Below are 15,880 nucleotides of genomic sequence, written 5' to 3'. Positions count from 1 at the left end.
GATCCCAGCAGGTGATGGGGTGGGAACTGGGGCTGTCCCAGGCTCCCTCTACCCACACCCATCTCTGCAAATGCCTGCCTCAAATCAGGGTAAATCCCCCAGGATTTCATCCCCCAGGGCTGCTGCTGCCCCTCTACCAGGGAAACTGAGGCCAGGGGCTGTGCAAGGCTGAGCTCTGGCAGGATTTGGTGTCAGGATCCTCCGCTGGGAGCAGGGACCAAAGGAAATCCCAGTGGTCACACCACACTGGCGTCAGAAATCCCAGGACAGAGCTGGGGGAGGGTTCAGCGAACGGGACAGGCAAACGCCTGGGAGAACCTGCTCCTCCTGAGGCCTCCAGCCCCCCAAACCAACAGACCTGGGTGCAAGATAACACTGATAAACCTTCTGGTGAGGGGCCATGGACCTCCTGGGATCTGAGGGATGAGTGGGGACAAGGACATGAGATGAGGAACCCTCATCCCAGCTCAACTCTGGGCAGGAGGGACAGGGACGCGGACAGGGACACGGACAGAGCCCGGCCACGCTCGGGGCAGAGGTATCACCAAATATATATAATGTATGTACAGCCCCTGCACCCTGCAGGGTGAGGGGAGGCCACCCCAGCCCCTCGAGCCCCTCCAAGCCCCCCTAACCCCCCCGAGGGGCTGGGCAGGGCCAGCCTGGTGTCCCACCCAGTGAGCCCCCTCCCACACTGCCACCTGCTCCCCCTTCCTGGCTGGGAGGGCACGAGGAGGGTGGTGCCTCTGAAAGCATCGCATGGGGCGGGCACAGATCCCGCACCCCACAGGAAACCCCCAGGGCACCCTCAGCTTTGGGATGAGCCTGGAAGGAAGCAGAGGGGCAGGATGCGGTCTCGGCGAGGACCCCCCAGCTCCATCCTCTTCCCAAGCCCACCACAGCGGTGCAGCCACCCACAAACCCCCCCAAATCTCGCTGCCCCGCCCCGTGGCAGCAGGTCAGCCTCGAGCTCTCCAAGCAGCCCATCCTGCCTCCCCATGTCCGTCACTGCAGCAGCTCCTCCCAGGAGATGGGCCGGGAGAAGACCTCCCGCTCCAGCCACAGGTCGTAGTTGACCTGGAAATCCTCGGGCAGCTCCACTCGCTGGCCCAGCACGCTCTGCAGGCAGTTATCCACGGGCAGGAAGTCGGGGTTGCCGTGGGCTCGGTCGTAGCGCCGCGAGTTGAAGCGCTCGATGCTGGCACGCAGGGCACACTCCTCCGCCTGGAAATCCCACGGACGGGCATCCAGGTCTGGGAACAGGGATGAGAATGGTCAGAGTGGAGATGGGGACCCTTCATCCAGCCCAAACCCCTCGGTGTGGTGGTTTAACCCCAGCCAGGCTGAGCCCCATGCTTGCTCATTCCCCCAGCAGCTGGAGCAGGGAAGAATCAGGAGGGTAAAAGCTGGGGAAGTGGTGGGTTAGGATAAATCAAGAAAGCAAAAGCTGTGCACACAAGGAAAGCAAGACAAGGAATTCATTCCCCGCTTCCCACGAGCAGGCAGGTGTTCAGCACCTTCAGGAGAACAGGACTCCGTCCCAGGAATGCTAACTTGGGAAGACAAACACCATCATTCCCAACATCCCCCAGTTCCTCCTTCTTCCCCCCACTTTATATTCTGAGCATGATGTCACAGGGTCTGGAATATCCTTTGGTTCTGTCTCCTCCCAACAACCCCCATGCCCTCAGTCCCCTCCCACCTGGGAAAGGTCTTTGTAGGTACTTCCAACAAAGTGCAGAGCCAGGAGCCACCAACAGCCCCAGCACCACTTCCAGCATCCCCACCACAGGGAAACAACCAAAATGAAGCCAGGAATGGGGGCTCCCCTTGGCCCCTGCACCAGGAAATGCTCGTACACCCCCAAGGACACGCTCGGGCCAAAAAAACCACCCCAAAACTGCAATGCCACCCTGCCCCAGCTCCCACATCCTGATGGTGGGATTGGGACACCCCAGTGGGGCACCTGGACCCCCTTGGGGAAGCACCAAACCTGCTGTTCCAGCCCAATTTAGGCCAAAAAAGAAGGTTTTCAGCCTTGATACCCCCGGCAGAGCCCTGATCCCTGCAATGTCCCCACCCCAAATCCCTCCCACCCCCCAGACCTGCTGGGATTGTGTCTGGCTCAGCTGGAATTCATTTTCCTGTAGGAGCCCTCCCAGTGCTGGGCTTTGCAGTGGGAGCTGCGAAGGTTTTGAGAACCCACCAGTACTCTGGCTCCGCTGGGCAGAGCTGGCACAGCACCAGCGCTGTCTCCCAACATTCCCACCCCACCAAGCGGATGGAAGCGGGCAAGATCCTGGGAGAGGACACAGCCAGGCCAGCTGACCCAAATTAGCCAAGGGAATATTCCAGACTCTGTGATGTCAGCTCAGATATAAAAGCTAATGAAAGGAGGAGGAATGGAGGGGAATTTGTTATTTAAAACATACACCTTCCACAGCAGCCACTCCCCATGCTGGAGCCTGGCTTCCTGGGAAGTGGCTGAACCTCACTTGCTGATAGGAAGTAGAGAACAAACCTACATTTTTTTTCTGCTCTTGCTGTACTAAACTACCTTATTTCAACCCACAAATCATTTCCCATCTGATTTTCCCTCCCCTGTCCAGCTGGGAGAGGGAGCGAGGGAGCAGCTTGGTGGGCACCTGGTCAAGCTCAACCAGCCAAGGTCAACCAAGGTCAACCCAGTGCACCTGCCCAAGCCCCAGGTGGCCAAGGGCCAGCTCGGGGCACAGAGCCCAGCGGGGCAGGGCCGGGGATGCCGGGAGGTACCGTTGCCGTAGGCCCAGTCGTCATTGAGGCGGTGCCGCACTTTCTGGTAGATGGCAGACATGGTTTTCATGTTGCTCTTCCTCCACTGCCGGCCCAGGTACTTGGTCTGCACCTTGAGCAGCTTCAGCACGTAGAGCTGCATCATGGCCTGCTTCACCTTCAGAGCCCGCTTCAGGATAGGCGCCGACTTGAACACCACCAGCATCTGCCAGGACAGCCCCCAAATCCAGCTGGGATGGATTCCTGTGCCAACCCCTCCTCCCTTCCCCCTGCTCGCTCCTCACTCCCCACCAAGCGCTGGGTTGGCCCAAGGTATCTCCACCCCAGCCCAGGTGCCCAGTGAGGCCCTGGTCTGGCCATGCTGAGCTCCACAACATTCCCAGCCTGAACATTCCCAGTCCTCACCATAGTGCGGGAATGCTTCCACTTGGTCAGCTTGTTCAGGATGCGCAGGAGGTTTATGCAGGAGAAGAGGTTCCGCCAGCAGAACTGGTTGTTGTCTCCAGCTTCCTGTGGGGAAGGAGATGCAGGGTCAGGCAAAGCACTGGAGTTGGGGATGGGGAGAGGCTGTGGTGGTCTGAGGAGCCACGTCCAAAGGGGACAGCACAGCATGTGGGCATGGAATCATCCAGTCATGGAATTGTTAAGATTGGAAAAGCCCTCTGAGATCATCGAGTCCAACCGTTCCCCCAGCACTGCCAAGGCCACCATTAATCCATGTCCCAAAGTGCCACAACCACACCCACACATTTTTTGAACACTTCCAAGGATGGTGACTCCAACACTGCCCTGGCCAGCCTGTGCCAGGGCCTGACCACCCTTTTCACAAAGTTCGCCCCAATATCCAACCCAAACCTCCCCTGGCACAGCTTGAGGCCACTTCCCCTTGTCCTGTCTCTGTTCCCTGGGAGCAGAGCCTGAAACCCCAGCTCCACCCTCCTGTCAGGGAGTCGTGCAGAGCCACAAGGTTCCCCCTGAGCCTCCTTTGCTCCAGGCTGAGCCCCTTTCCCAGCTCCCTCAGCCACTCCTGGGGCTCCAGCCCCTTTCCCAGCTCCATTCCCTTCTCTGGACATGCTCCACCCCTGCAGACACCTGCCATCCCCATCCCCATCCCCCTCCCCAAAATCCCAGCAGCACCAGGGGCTGAGCACAGGAGTGCTGAAGGTGCAAGGGCTGAGTGCTGGAGCCCTGCTGCCTCCCTGCATCCCAAATTCCCCCAGGAAGCACCCCAGGACTGCCACAGCAGGAGGACTCACCAGGCTCTCTGCTGTCAGCTCCGGCAGCTCGTGCACAACGCAGTACGGATAGTCCAGGACAGAGATGCTGCAGGAAGGACAGGGGTGGTCGTGCTGTTCCCCCAGATCCCCCCTGGCCTGGGGAAAATGCAGCCCCCACTGCCCACCCACCGGAGATGGGCTGTGCTGGGAACTTTCCAGGTCTGCCCAAGCCTGAGCCACTGCCAGGGAGGGACTGCAGAGGAGCCACAGAAACATGGACCCCTCCCCACACCCACAGGAATGCAGGTGGGCAGCCTTCTCCCTCACCTGTTCTTGGCAGTGATGTAGGACATGATGTTCTGGTTGAAGAACTTGAGGATGAGCGGGATGCAGTTGGCAAAGACCAGGTGCTGGGCCATGTACTCAAACTGGGGAGGAGAAAGGTGGGTGAACAGGGACCCACTGGGGGTCCTGCCATGCCCAAAGACTCGCAGGCTCGGCTGGAGCCTGGCCCACCTCACCTGGTAGATGTGGTTGAGCTTGAAGTGCTTGAGCAGGAGGAGCAGCACGGCCGAGATGGCCTTGACGATGATCTCCTTGTGCCGATTGACATCCACGCCCAGCTTCATGCTCTGCAGCACCGTGGTCCTGGGGGACACAGAGGGATCACATCAGGAGGAATTCTTCCCTGGCAGGGTGGCACGGGTTGTCCAGGGAAGCTGGGGCTACCCCATCCCTGGAAGTGTCCAAGCCCAACCTGGTCTAGTGGAAGGTGTTCCTGCCAACGGCAGGGATGGAACTGGATGAGCTTTGAAGTCCCTTCCCACCCAAAACATTCCATGATTCCATAATCCTTGGGCTGGGGCAGGGTCGGCCCCTCCCAGCTCCTGCAGGGTGCAATCCAGGGCAGAGCAGGGTCACATCCCCAGGGAGTCCCAGCCCACACCATGTCACTCCCCCAGCTCCCTCCCATCCCTCCTTCCCTTCCCACCCCCAGCCAGCTGCTCCACCCCACAGCCACTCACGGCATCTCCTCTGGCAGGACATCCGCCAGGATGTTGATGGAGTCCGTCTTGGCTTTGGAGGTGGGGGCTGCAGCCAGGAGGATCTTCAGCAGAGCAATCTGGGAAGAAGGGAGACATGGAGGGGGAATGGGAGCCATGGGGGACTGGCCACAGGCCCCTTCCCCACTGCAGGAGAGAGGAGCAGGGCAGGGGATGAAAACCTGGGATGCATCACTGGGAAGGGACTGATCCAGGGGATGCCAGTGCTCCCCAGCTCACCATGTACTGGGGCAGGCTGGGCAACAGGCCCTGGTACAGGATCTCTGCAGGGACTTGCTCCACTTCCTCTTCCCCCTGGTGCCAGGAGAGACCAGAAAACCTCATCCCAGGAGCCACCACCAGCACCACGGGGCATGAATCCAAGGGCAGGATACCCCCCAACTCCTGCTCCAACCCCCTCTGCCCCAGAGAAACCCCTCGCCAGCAAAACAAACCCCTCAGCCCTGCCAAACAACCCAGCAGGGCCAAATGTCCCCAACTCCCAGCCCAGGATCTCCATCCCACCCCATTCCCACACTCACTCCGGAGAGCGGGGAGCGCAAGTACTCCTCCTCCATGTGCACCTGCACCTCGGCAATGGACGTGTACTTGTGCTGCAGGGGACAGGGAGGGGTCACCACGGCCCCCCAGCGCTGCCCCAGCCCCAGCCTGCTCCCACCATCCCATTCCATCCCTCCCAGATCCCTGTCCCAGGGGTGACCCATGTAGATGCGCAGGGTGGGAGCTGCTGGGCCCAGGTCTGGGATGAGCCCAGTAAAAAGGGATGAAGACATGAAGAAGGGGATAAAGCCCCCTAAGGAAGGGATGGAGCACCCTAAGGAAGGGATGGAGTCCCCTAGGAAAGGGATGGAGTCCCCTAGGAAAGGGATGGAGCCCCCTAAGAAAGGGATTCAGACAACCTCTAAGTCCAGGGATGAGATGACAGCTTAGGGCTGCTCTCCCATCACTGGGTGGAGGAAGGGGAAAATGGTCAGGAGAATCCCCCCTGAGCTGTGATGGGAGCAGGGAGATGGGCAAGGGGCACCCACACAGCAGCAGGGCCTGGAGGAATTCCTTAACTCACCAGCTTCAGGGTGCGGATGCTCTCGTGGATGGGCCTGGGCAAGCCCACCACGGTGTTGGTGTCACTGGAGGAGGGAAAGAGCCAGGCTGGGAGCAGGCAGGAGCAGGGCTGAGCACCCAGGGGTGGGGCAGAGACCACCCAGGGATGAGGCCATGGACCAGCCAGCCAAGGCCTTCCCTGCTGCCACGTGGAGACAAAAGCAGCCCTCAAACTGGCCTCTCCCACAGCCCCCTGAGATGGCAGCCCTGGGCTGGCTCTGCACCCACCTGCCCAGCGTGTAGCCAATGAACTTGCTGCGGCTGGATTCCAAGAACATCTCAATGTCCTTCTCCCTGCAGCAAAGGGAGAAGGGAACAGTCACATCTTCCTGCCCATCTGGAACACCACAGCCCCAGGCACAGGGAAAAGCCTTGTGGTCAAGTAAAGGGTGCCCAGCCAACCCCGCAAGAAAACAGCCATCAAAGTGACCACCCCATCCCAAACAGCTTCCCTACATCCCTGCTGAGATTCCCAGTATCAACAGCCTCCATTGCCCCGACCCTGCTCCAGCTCTCCCAACAGGGAGCCCCCTGGACTCACCGGACCTTGGGAGCCCAGGGCAGCCCTTTGGGGCAGGTGATGCGGTCGCTGGGGGGGTGCTGGGTAGGGGGGGGCATCACTTCATCCCGTTCCAGGGGGAAGGTCTCTCCCTCCAGGCTGTTGTCGTCATCGTTTTCCTCTTCTTCCTCACGGGAGTCGTCGGCTTTGTACGGATCGCGCTCGTTGAAGGCATCGAGGTTATCCTGCTTAATGAGGGCCTGGAGCGGGGAGAGCGGGAAGGGAATATCCCAAAAACAAGCTCAGATCCTGGCAGTGCCCTCTTTAATGCCCCTGTCCCCACCTTGTGCTCTCTGCGGCCACGCTTCTGCTGCTGCTCGATGAGGTCGGAGGCGGAGGCGGGTGGGGAGGCCGCCCGCATGTTCCGGATCACCTGGATGCTGTCCTCTGGCAGCGGCGGCAGCCCCAGCATCTCCCTCTTCTCTGCCTTCATGCTCTGCAGCTCCTCAAACCCTCCCAGCGTGCACTGTAGGGAGACCACAGCATGCTGAGCGTGGGGGGCTCCCAGGGCATCTACACCTGCCCTTCCCAAACTCACTTTCCAGGATCACACAGTCTCCACAATCAGGTACATGATGTTCAGCAGCACCCTGCAAAAACCAGGGCAGCTGAATCGCGGAGCCTGGGATAAGTTATGGAAGCACTGTCAGCACCCACGGCTCGGGGAGAGGCTGGAGCAACCCAGGATCATAGAATCATTTGGGTTGGAAAAGCCCTCTGAGATCGAGTCCAACTGTTCCCCCAGCACTGCCAAGGCCACCACTAACCCACATCCCCAGGTGCCACATCTACATGTCCTTTAAATCCCCCTGGGGATGGTGACTCCAACACCGTCCTGGGCAGCCTTGTGCCAATGCCTGACCACTCTTTCCATGAAAAAATTTCCCCAATATCCAACCTAAACCTCCCCTGGCACAGCTTGATGCCATTTTCTCTTGTCCTGTCCCTCGTTTCCTGGGACCAGAGCCTGACCCCAGCCTGGCTGCCCCCTCCTGTCTGGGAGCTGTGGAGAGCTGGAAGGTCCCCCCTGAGCCTCCTTTTCTCCAGGCTGAGCCCACCCAGCTCCCTCAGCTGCTCCAGACCTTTCCCGAGCTTGTTCCCTTCTCTGGACACACTCCAGCCCCTCAAAGTCTCTCTTGTCCTGAGGGGCCCAAATCCTTCCCCCAGGGTTTCAAACAGGAGCTGCCTGTCCTGTGCTCCTCATGTCATTGAGAAGGGCAGGAGGCTGTCCAGGCATCCACAACTGCAGTGCTCAGAGCTTTCCTTCCCCCAGCCAGGGACCTTGCTTTGGGTCTATCCTTCGTATCCAGCTCCAGACACCAATATCCAAGGCTTTCTTACAGGGGAAAACCTTGGCTTGGGTTTAAAAGAAAACTGAACACCACAACAAGAGGATGGAGCAATTACAGCCAACTCTGAGGGCAGAATTCCCTCCTCTGCCAAGTACCAAACCACACTTCCCACATCCCACGGCCTCTCCTTACCAGCACAGTCTTCCAGAGCAGAAGCAGCACCTTCTTCATGGGGAAGTGCGGAGCGTGGCCGCTGCAGAATTTGGTCACCATCCCAAAGAGCATGACAGAGAAGGGTTCATTGTTGTACAGGGGGGCTCCTGGAACCACACGGCACCATCAGCCAGGAATTCCTCATGCCTGGCCTCACCCCAATCACCAGCATCACCAGCCCCTGCACTCTCCTCCCCATCAGCTCCAAGATCCTCCCCTTCATTCCAGACAGCTCTCCCTCCCCTTCCACAGCCTTGTAAAGTCCATAATTTCTTACCCCTGTGTTGAGAGGACACGACAGCCCCAATATTCCATTTTTTTCCCAGGGAGGGAGCACCCAGCAGCAGAAAAGGCTGGATGGCTTCTCTGCTCACCTCCCTCTGCCCCACAAGTTGGGCAGAAACTAACTCAGTGCTGCCAGTCCCCATTATCTGAGTCCTGGAGCCAAATCCCAGGTCACTCTCTACAGCCCTGGCAGTTCTATCCCAGCTCCTGATCCTCACCCAGCTCTGCTCGGAAGGTTTGCCTCATGCTCTTCCACTCAGGCTTGTCCCCGTCGGCCTCCTGGCGCACAGTCTCCACAATCAGGTACATGATGTTCAGCAGCACCCTGCAAAAACCAGGGCAGCTGAATTCCCGAGCCTGGGATAAGTTATGGAAGCACTGTCAGCACCCAGGGCTCGGGGAGAGTCTGGAGCAACCCAGACCACATCCAGAATTCACTAAGCTGCTCCACACCAGCACACAGGCACCGGGGGAAAAGGTCTCCACAAGTGCAACCAGGAAAAAAATCTGCTTTCCCAAATTTTACTGCTTTCATATCCCCAACCTGTCCCGTTCCTGCTGTGCAGGCTGAGCACGACGGACACCACTGGAAACTCTCAGAGCTGAAACAGCTCTGGGACCCCTTCCAGTGCCTGTCTCAGTCTCCCAAAGCTCCCAGAAAACCCTGGCCCCCCCTCTTTGTGCCCCCATTCCCACTCCATACCTGAGATCGGTGCTGTCAGCCAGGGAAATGGCCGGTTTCCTCACGGCACTGGAACAGGCTGCGCTGTTGCTGCAGAGGGAGAACAGCTCAGAGGGAATTTGGAGGAATTCAAACTCTGTCACGGGCACTCCATGTGCCAGCGCCAAACCCTGAGACAGACGCTGCTGCCATGAACTCCCTGCTCCCAGCGCAGCCCCAGCAGGAGGAGCAGAGCTGCCTGTTTGCTGCCAGGCAGTTTGAGTCATCGGGAATTTCAGGAGAAATCAGGTATAATCCTACATTACACATCCACCCCAAATAACGGGAGTCACTCTGGTGGATGCAGGAAAACAGATCAGGGACAGACAGATAGGTTTTTGTGCCATAAACCAGAAAAACTCCTACCAAGGAGCTCCAGCGCCACTCCTGAAGCGTTTTCCCGCAGTACTCACTCGATCTCCATGTTCAGCAGCTCCACCAAGGCGTTGAACGTCCCCACTTCCAGCAGGAGGAAGACGTTGTACCTCATCCACGCCTGCACCTCGGCCTCGGAGCTGCACTCCCCGAAGGTGCCTGCAAGGAGACCCTGCTGATCCCACCTCGGCGGGCATCCCGAGGCCCCCCCACAGCACCACAGCGCTGGCAGGGGGAGTGGAAAACACAGCCCTACAACTGAGGGAAAAACGGGCTGCAGAGGATGGACTGCCCTCTTTGGGTAACGCAGTCCAGGTCTGGCAGAAGTGGGATAATACGGGGAAATCAGCCAAATTTTGGGCAGAACTGCTCTAAACTATCTGGTCCCAGAGAGTCAGCTTTGTTCCAGACATCCCAGGTGGAATGAAATCCACAAGGAATGAAAATTCTTCAAAATATTACATATTAAAATAATTAGTAATTATTGAATCATATTAAAACTATATATTCATTATATTATATATCGATATAATACGTACAGTATATATAACGTATTGTGTATAATGTATGATATATGAAAACTATAAACTATATATAATGCATATATATATAGAAAACACATATAGCATTTAATATATAATGTATACAGTGTAATATATAATGTATATGATGTATAAAATATATATGACACAAAACATGTAATTTATGTAATATATAATATACAATATACAGTATATATTATATATGTATTGTAGATTATAGTGTACTATGCATTACATATTATAATTATATATTTTATGTATATATAATTACATATTTTATGCTTACTATTATATATTTTTATGTATATTATATATGAATGAGATGATATTGTACTGTCTCATATATAAACAGTATATATACATAATACAATATCATATATATAATATACACGTAATAATATATATAATACATACATATATATAATATATACATGAAAAAACATGTATATTATATGTAATACATAGTACACTATAATCTACAATACATATGTAATATATAACCTACAATACATATGTAATATATAATCTACCACACATATATAATGTAACACTATATATATTATACTATATATAATAGTATATATTACATATATATTATACATTTGATATTGTATTATGTATATACTATATATATGAAACAGTACAATATCATCTCATATATATTATATATATTATATATAATGTATATAGTACATTATATGATATATAAAGTTATATATAAATTATAAAATTATGTATCATAAATAATATATAAAAATAAATAATATACAATATAAAAATTATACTATATACATATGATATATATTATACTATATATAATACAAAGCTATATATTACATATTGTATATTGTATATTATATATAGTATATATAATGTATTAAATATATAGAAGATATATATAAAAACTCTATGTACATAAGGGAGTTCTAGATTAAATATTTAAATATACACGATATATAATATACAATATATAATATATAATGTATAATATATAATATATAAATTATACTATATACATACAATATATATTATACTATATATAATACAAAGCTATATATTACATATTGTATAATATATATATTATATATTATATATTATATATATTATATATGTTATATATATTATATATATATTATATATTATATATTGTATATTACATATTATATATAGTATATATAATGTATTAAATATATAGAAGATATATAAATACATATATAAAAACTCTATGTACATAAGGGAGTTCTTGATTAAATATTTAAATATACACTATATATAATATACAATATATAATGTATAATATATAATATAAAAATTATACTATATACATACAATATATATTATACTATATATAATACAAAGCTATATATTACATATTGTATATTGTATATTATATACAGTATATATAATGTATTAAATATATAGAAGATATATATAAAAACTCTATGTACATAACGGAGTTCTAGATTAAATATTTAAATATACACGATATATAATATACAATATATAATATACAATATAAAATATATATTATATATAATATACAATATATAATATATATAATAACAACACATACAATATCTAGTATAATATATAAAATACAACACATACAATTACACATCTAACTGTATAATTATATAGGTTTATATCACATCTATGACCCATATCCCAACAGAATCCATTTCATGCACTCAGCAGTGGGGGAAGCAAGGCCCGAGGCCGGTGTCACCTTGTGCCACGTAGAGGATGGCTCGGGCCACGCGCAGCCTCTTCTCGCGCGCGGTGACCTCCAGCCCGTCCAGCAGGCGCATGGCGTGGGTGCGGTGCTGCGTCCGCTCCAGCTCCGGCCACTTCTTGTCCCGCACTGCAAGGCAAAGCGGGCAGGATTTGGGCACGGCCCCACTCGCGGGCACGCTCGGGGGGATTTGGCACCATCGGGGAACGCGGTGCTGCTGGCAGGAAGGGCTCCCAGGGATGTGTGAGGGCTGAGGAATGTCTCGTGCCACCCAGCCGGTGATTAGATCAACCATGGAATCAGCGAATATCCTGAGCTGCATGGGACCCACAAGGATCATCCAGTACAACCCCTGGCCCTGCACACACACCCCAAAATCTCACCAGGTCCCTGGCAGCGCTGTCCAAACGCTCCTGGAGCTCTGGCAGCCTCGGGGCTGTGCCCATTCCCTGGGGAGCCTGGGCAGTGCCCAGCACCCTTGGGGAAAGAACCTTTCCCTGATCACCAGCCTGACTCTCCCCTGGCACAGCCCCAGCATCTCCCTGGGTCCTGTCCCTGCTCACAGCGAGCAGAGCTCGGAGCTGCCCCTCCGGAGTAGCTGCAGACCCCAGTGAGCTCTGGTGTCAGGCTCCTCTTCTCCAGGAAGAGAAACCCCTGCTCCCCCCAGGGAGAGTGGAATCCAGAAAAAGGCTCTTACTGTGGATCCTGAAGTCCTCCTCAAAGCATTTTCGGTTGAGCAGGAACTCTGGCCCCTCCGTGTAGCTGTACAGCTCTGCCAAAAGAGGAGAAGCTCCAAAAACCTGCACCAAGCTGCAGCTCTGCCCCGGGAACTGCGGTTTTAGCCAAAATATCAAAATGTAATAAAACCCCACCCAGTGTAAGGCCAAAAATATTAATTACACATATCTTGCCCCTTTTAACATCAATAAGGTATTTAAATATAATACTAAAGCGATATTGGAATTGACAGAGCTCCTTTAATTCTACCAGGAGAGGAAATCACGGTTGATTAATTGATCCATCACAGAAGAATTCCTTACCCGACAGCTCTGCTGTCCATTTATCCGTGTCTGCATATTCAAACTCCAGGTCTGGCGACTCCAAATAGCCCTGAAAACACAGGGAAAAAAATCAGTTCCATTACAGCATATTTCAGGAAAGCCAAAATCCCTGAAAACACTCACAATTCACCTCATCCTCCTGCAAATCCAGGGTTGGTTTTCCTGGTTTAGGGACCAAAAACATTCCTGCAGCAGCACAAACGTTACCGAGGCAACTCCAGCCCACCTCCTGCGTCTCCACCGGCCGTGCCGCATGGAGCCACTGCAGCACCCCCAAAGCACGGGGGGAGCCCCCAAAGCACGACAAACACAGCAGGAGACAGGGAGAGGCTTCTGTGACACCAAGGAGCTCTCAGAGCTCGCCCATTTCGCACAAAACTGGGAAAATTTGGGCTATCCCCCTGTGCCATCCCAGCAGATGGGATTAGGGGGGATGAAACAACTCCAAACAGCTTTGGAGAGGCTGCAAAAACATCCAGAACCTTTAGAGCACAAAATATCAGCTCCCTCTGGGGAAGTCATGAACACTGACCCAGAGCATGTCAGGGCACCCAGCCCTGAGTGGGGCAGACGCACAGCAGGACCCTCACAAATTTTGGGATCCTGAGTACAGGGCGAATCCACACCAGAACTCTCCTGAATTACGAGGCTCCCACTCCTGAGCACGAGGAGGATCCAGTACAGAATCCTCACAAACTTGGGGGCACCCATTCCTGAGTGAGGGGCAGACATACAAAAGTCTCCCAAATTTCAGGGGACCCACTCCTGAGAGAGGGGTAGACCCATACCAGAACCATCCCAAATTTTGGGGAACCCACTCCTGAGTGAGGGGTAGACCCACACCAGAACCATCCCAAATTTCGGGACACCCACTCCTGAATAAGGGGCAGACCCAGAGCAGAATCCTCCTGAATTATGGGACTCCCACTCCTGAGTGAGGGGCAGATCCACAGCAGAACTCTCCCAAATTTTGGGGCACACATTCCTGAAGAAAGGGCAAATTCAGAACCAAACCTACACAAATTCTGGGGCACCTACCCCGGAACGAGGTGCAAATCCACAGCAGAATTCTCCCAAACTGGGGGACTCCCACTCCTGACGGAGGGGCAGACCCACATCAGAACAATCCCAAATTCCAGGGGTCTGAGGGAGGGGTAGCCCCAAGCCCCTGGCTTGTGTTGGCTCTGCTCTGCTGGGAGTCCCACCAGCACCTCAGGCTCTCCAAGATTCCCCCTCACATCCCTCCCCTGGCATTCCAGGGACCTTTCTGAGGAACCCCTGGGAGCGAACAGCTCTGGGGCCATCCCAGGAATTAAAACACTCAGGAAAAGCCCGGGGATCCCTCAGCTCCACACAACCCTCCGGACCCCCCAAGGCTCAGAGTGACCCCAGGACCGCGGGGTGTCCTTCGGGGGTCGGTGACCTCCGGCTGGAGCCATCCCTGGTCCGAGCAACGGCAGCAGGACCCGACACCCCACCCCGGGCTGGTACCGACCGGTAACACCGAGAAAACCCCCGGATGGGCTCTGAGACCCCCGGGCCACCACTGTCACCCCCATTTGCGACCGGCGGACCGAGCCACCCTCGCGCCCCAGCCCGGTCACACCGGCCCGGACGTGGGGAAGGGATGGATGAACGGGAAACCGGCACCGACCGAGACCAGGGAGGGTCAGGGCAGGGAGAGGCCTCTCGGCTCCACAGCCCGGGGCCACTGCGCCAGGGAACCGGTACCGAGGCAGCGGCCCTGGGACCAGTACTGGAGCACCGGGGCCAGGGGACCGGCTGGTCCTGGGCTGGTCCCAGGGAAGGCGGTGCCCAAGCAAGGCTACAGAGCCGGACACTGGCACCCCTGGACACCGGCACCCCCGGGCACTGGCACCCACCGGGACCCACGGGCACCGGCACCACCGAGCACCGGCACCGACCGGACACCGGCACCGCCCCTGGGCACCGGCAGCCGTGGGCAGGCCCTGGACGAGGCCCGGCGCGGCCCGCCCCGCCCGGGAAGGCCACCCCGCTCCCGGCGGCGGCGGCGCTGACCTCGGAGTCCTTGCGCGGCGGCCGGGCCAAGTCGCGGCCCCTCCCGGGCGCGGCCGCCCCACCGCGGCCTTTGTTGTTCCCCGGGACCGGGACAGGGCCCAGCCCGGGGCCGCCACTCGGCTCCATGTCGGCCGCTCCGCCGCGCCGAGCTCTCGCGAGGACTCACCCCCTCCTCTCGCGGGAGCGGCAGGGAGAGCCGGGGCAGCGCCGCCGCCATGTTGGGAGTGGCACCTAAAGGAGCTCCGGTGTCTCCGGTGGGTGCGATGCAGCTCCGCCCGCCGGTCCCGCCGCTCCGCCGCGGCGGCCGCGTCACGGCCGGCGCTGCCCGCCCCCGGCGGCCACGGACGGCGCGACACACGGCCGGGCGGCGGGCTCCGCCCCCGCGAGGCCATCTTGGGTGCGGCGCGGCTCTGGGCGCGGCCATGCCAGGTGTGGCACTTCCGCCCTCGCCCCAGGGCGGGGCCCGGTGCTGGGCGCCGCCATGTTGGGAGTGGCAGGGACAGGCAGATCCCAAAGGGAAGGGCCTGGAACAAAGGAACGCCCCAGGGAAGGGGCTGGGGGGGCTCGGAGCCCAAAGAGGGGAGGACCTGGTGGGGCTCAGAGGGGAGTCAGACCCCGACAGAGGAACCTGACAGGGTTTAAACCCCAAGTTAAGGTGCCCTGTTGGGCTAAAAAGAGGGTGAGACCCCAAAATTCAGAGTTCTGGCAATGCTCAGAGAATTCTGGCGGGACCCAATCCCCATCCCGAGGTGGCCAAAGGGAGATTCCAGCCCTGCCCTTGGGCTCGGAAACAACTCAAGGTCTCCCAAAGCACCAAATAAACCACCCACAACCAAAAGTACTTCATTTTTCCTAATAGTTTAATTAGACTTTAATGATTTATTGCTCATCTGCAAGGATTAATAT

The 15,880-nt window shown here is 54.5% G+C and overlaps 1 protein-coding gene across 1 annotated transcript; it reads right to left on the bottom strand.

Moving 5' to 3' along the window:
* Positions 1-663: 663 nt before the first annotated feature.
* Positions 664-15,109, bottom strand: STRIP1 (striatin interacting protein 1). Its single transcript, XM_082296276.1, has 21 exons — positions 14,975-15,109; positions 12,914-12,983; positions 12,571-12,645; positions 11,868-12,002; positions 9,638-9,758; positions 9,207-9,275; positions 8,722-8,828; positions 8,198-8,325; positions 6,997-7,179; positions 6,696-6,913; positions 6,383-6,448; positions 6,117-6,180; positions 5,575-5,646; positions 5,273-5,347; positions 5,015-5,112; positions 4,511-4,637; positions 4,317-4,417; positions 4,029-4,095; positions 3,178-3,282; positions 2,773-2,977; positions 664-1,253 (listed from the first exon to the last, which is right to left on the bottom strand). Exons 1-21 carry the CDS (start codon positions 15,098-15,100, stop codon positions 1,006-1,008), a joined length of 2,460 nt encoding a protein of 819 aa, XP_082152402.1. The 5' UTR covers positions 15,101-15,109; the 3' UTR covers positions 664-1,005.
* Positions 15,110-15,880: the final 771 nt, after the last annotated feature.

The sequence above is a fragment of the Coloeus monedula genome (assembly GCF_965178545.1).
Source record: "Coloeus monedula genome assembly, chromosome: 23".
Lineage (NCBI taxonomy): Eukaryota > Metazoa > Chordata > Aves > Passeriformes > Corvidae > Coloeus > Coloeus monedula.
This window is presented reverse-complemented; position numbering and strand designations above follow the sequence as displayed.

What these genes read in the sequence shown, in the direction of transcription:
- STRIP1 (XM_082296276.1), bottom strand. Translation starts at nt 15,100, where the DNA reads ATGGAGCCGAGTGGCGGCCCCGGGCTGGGCCCTGTCCCGGTCCCGGGG. An exon ending in ATGGACAGCAGAGCTGTCGG is followed by an intron (nt 12,646 to 12,913) that starts GTAAGGAATTCT and finishes CTCTTTTGGCAG; the next exon opens with AGCTGTACAGCTACACGGAG. An exon ending in GTGGCCGCAGAGAGCACAAG is followed by an intron (nt 6,914 to 6,996) that starts GTGGGGACAGGG and finishes TCCCCGCTCCAG; the next exon opens with GCCCTCATTAAGCAGGATAA.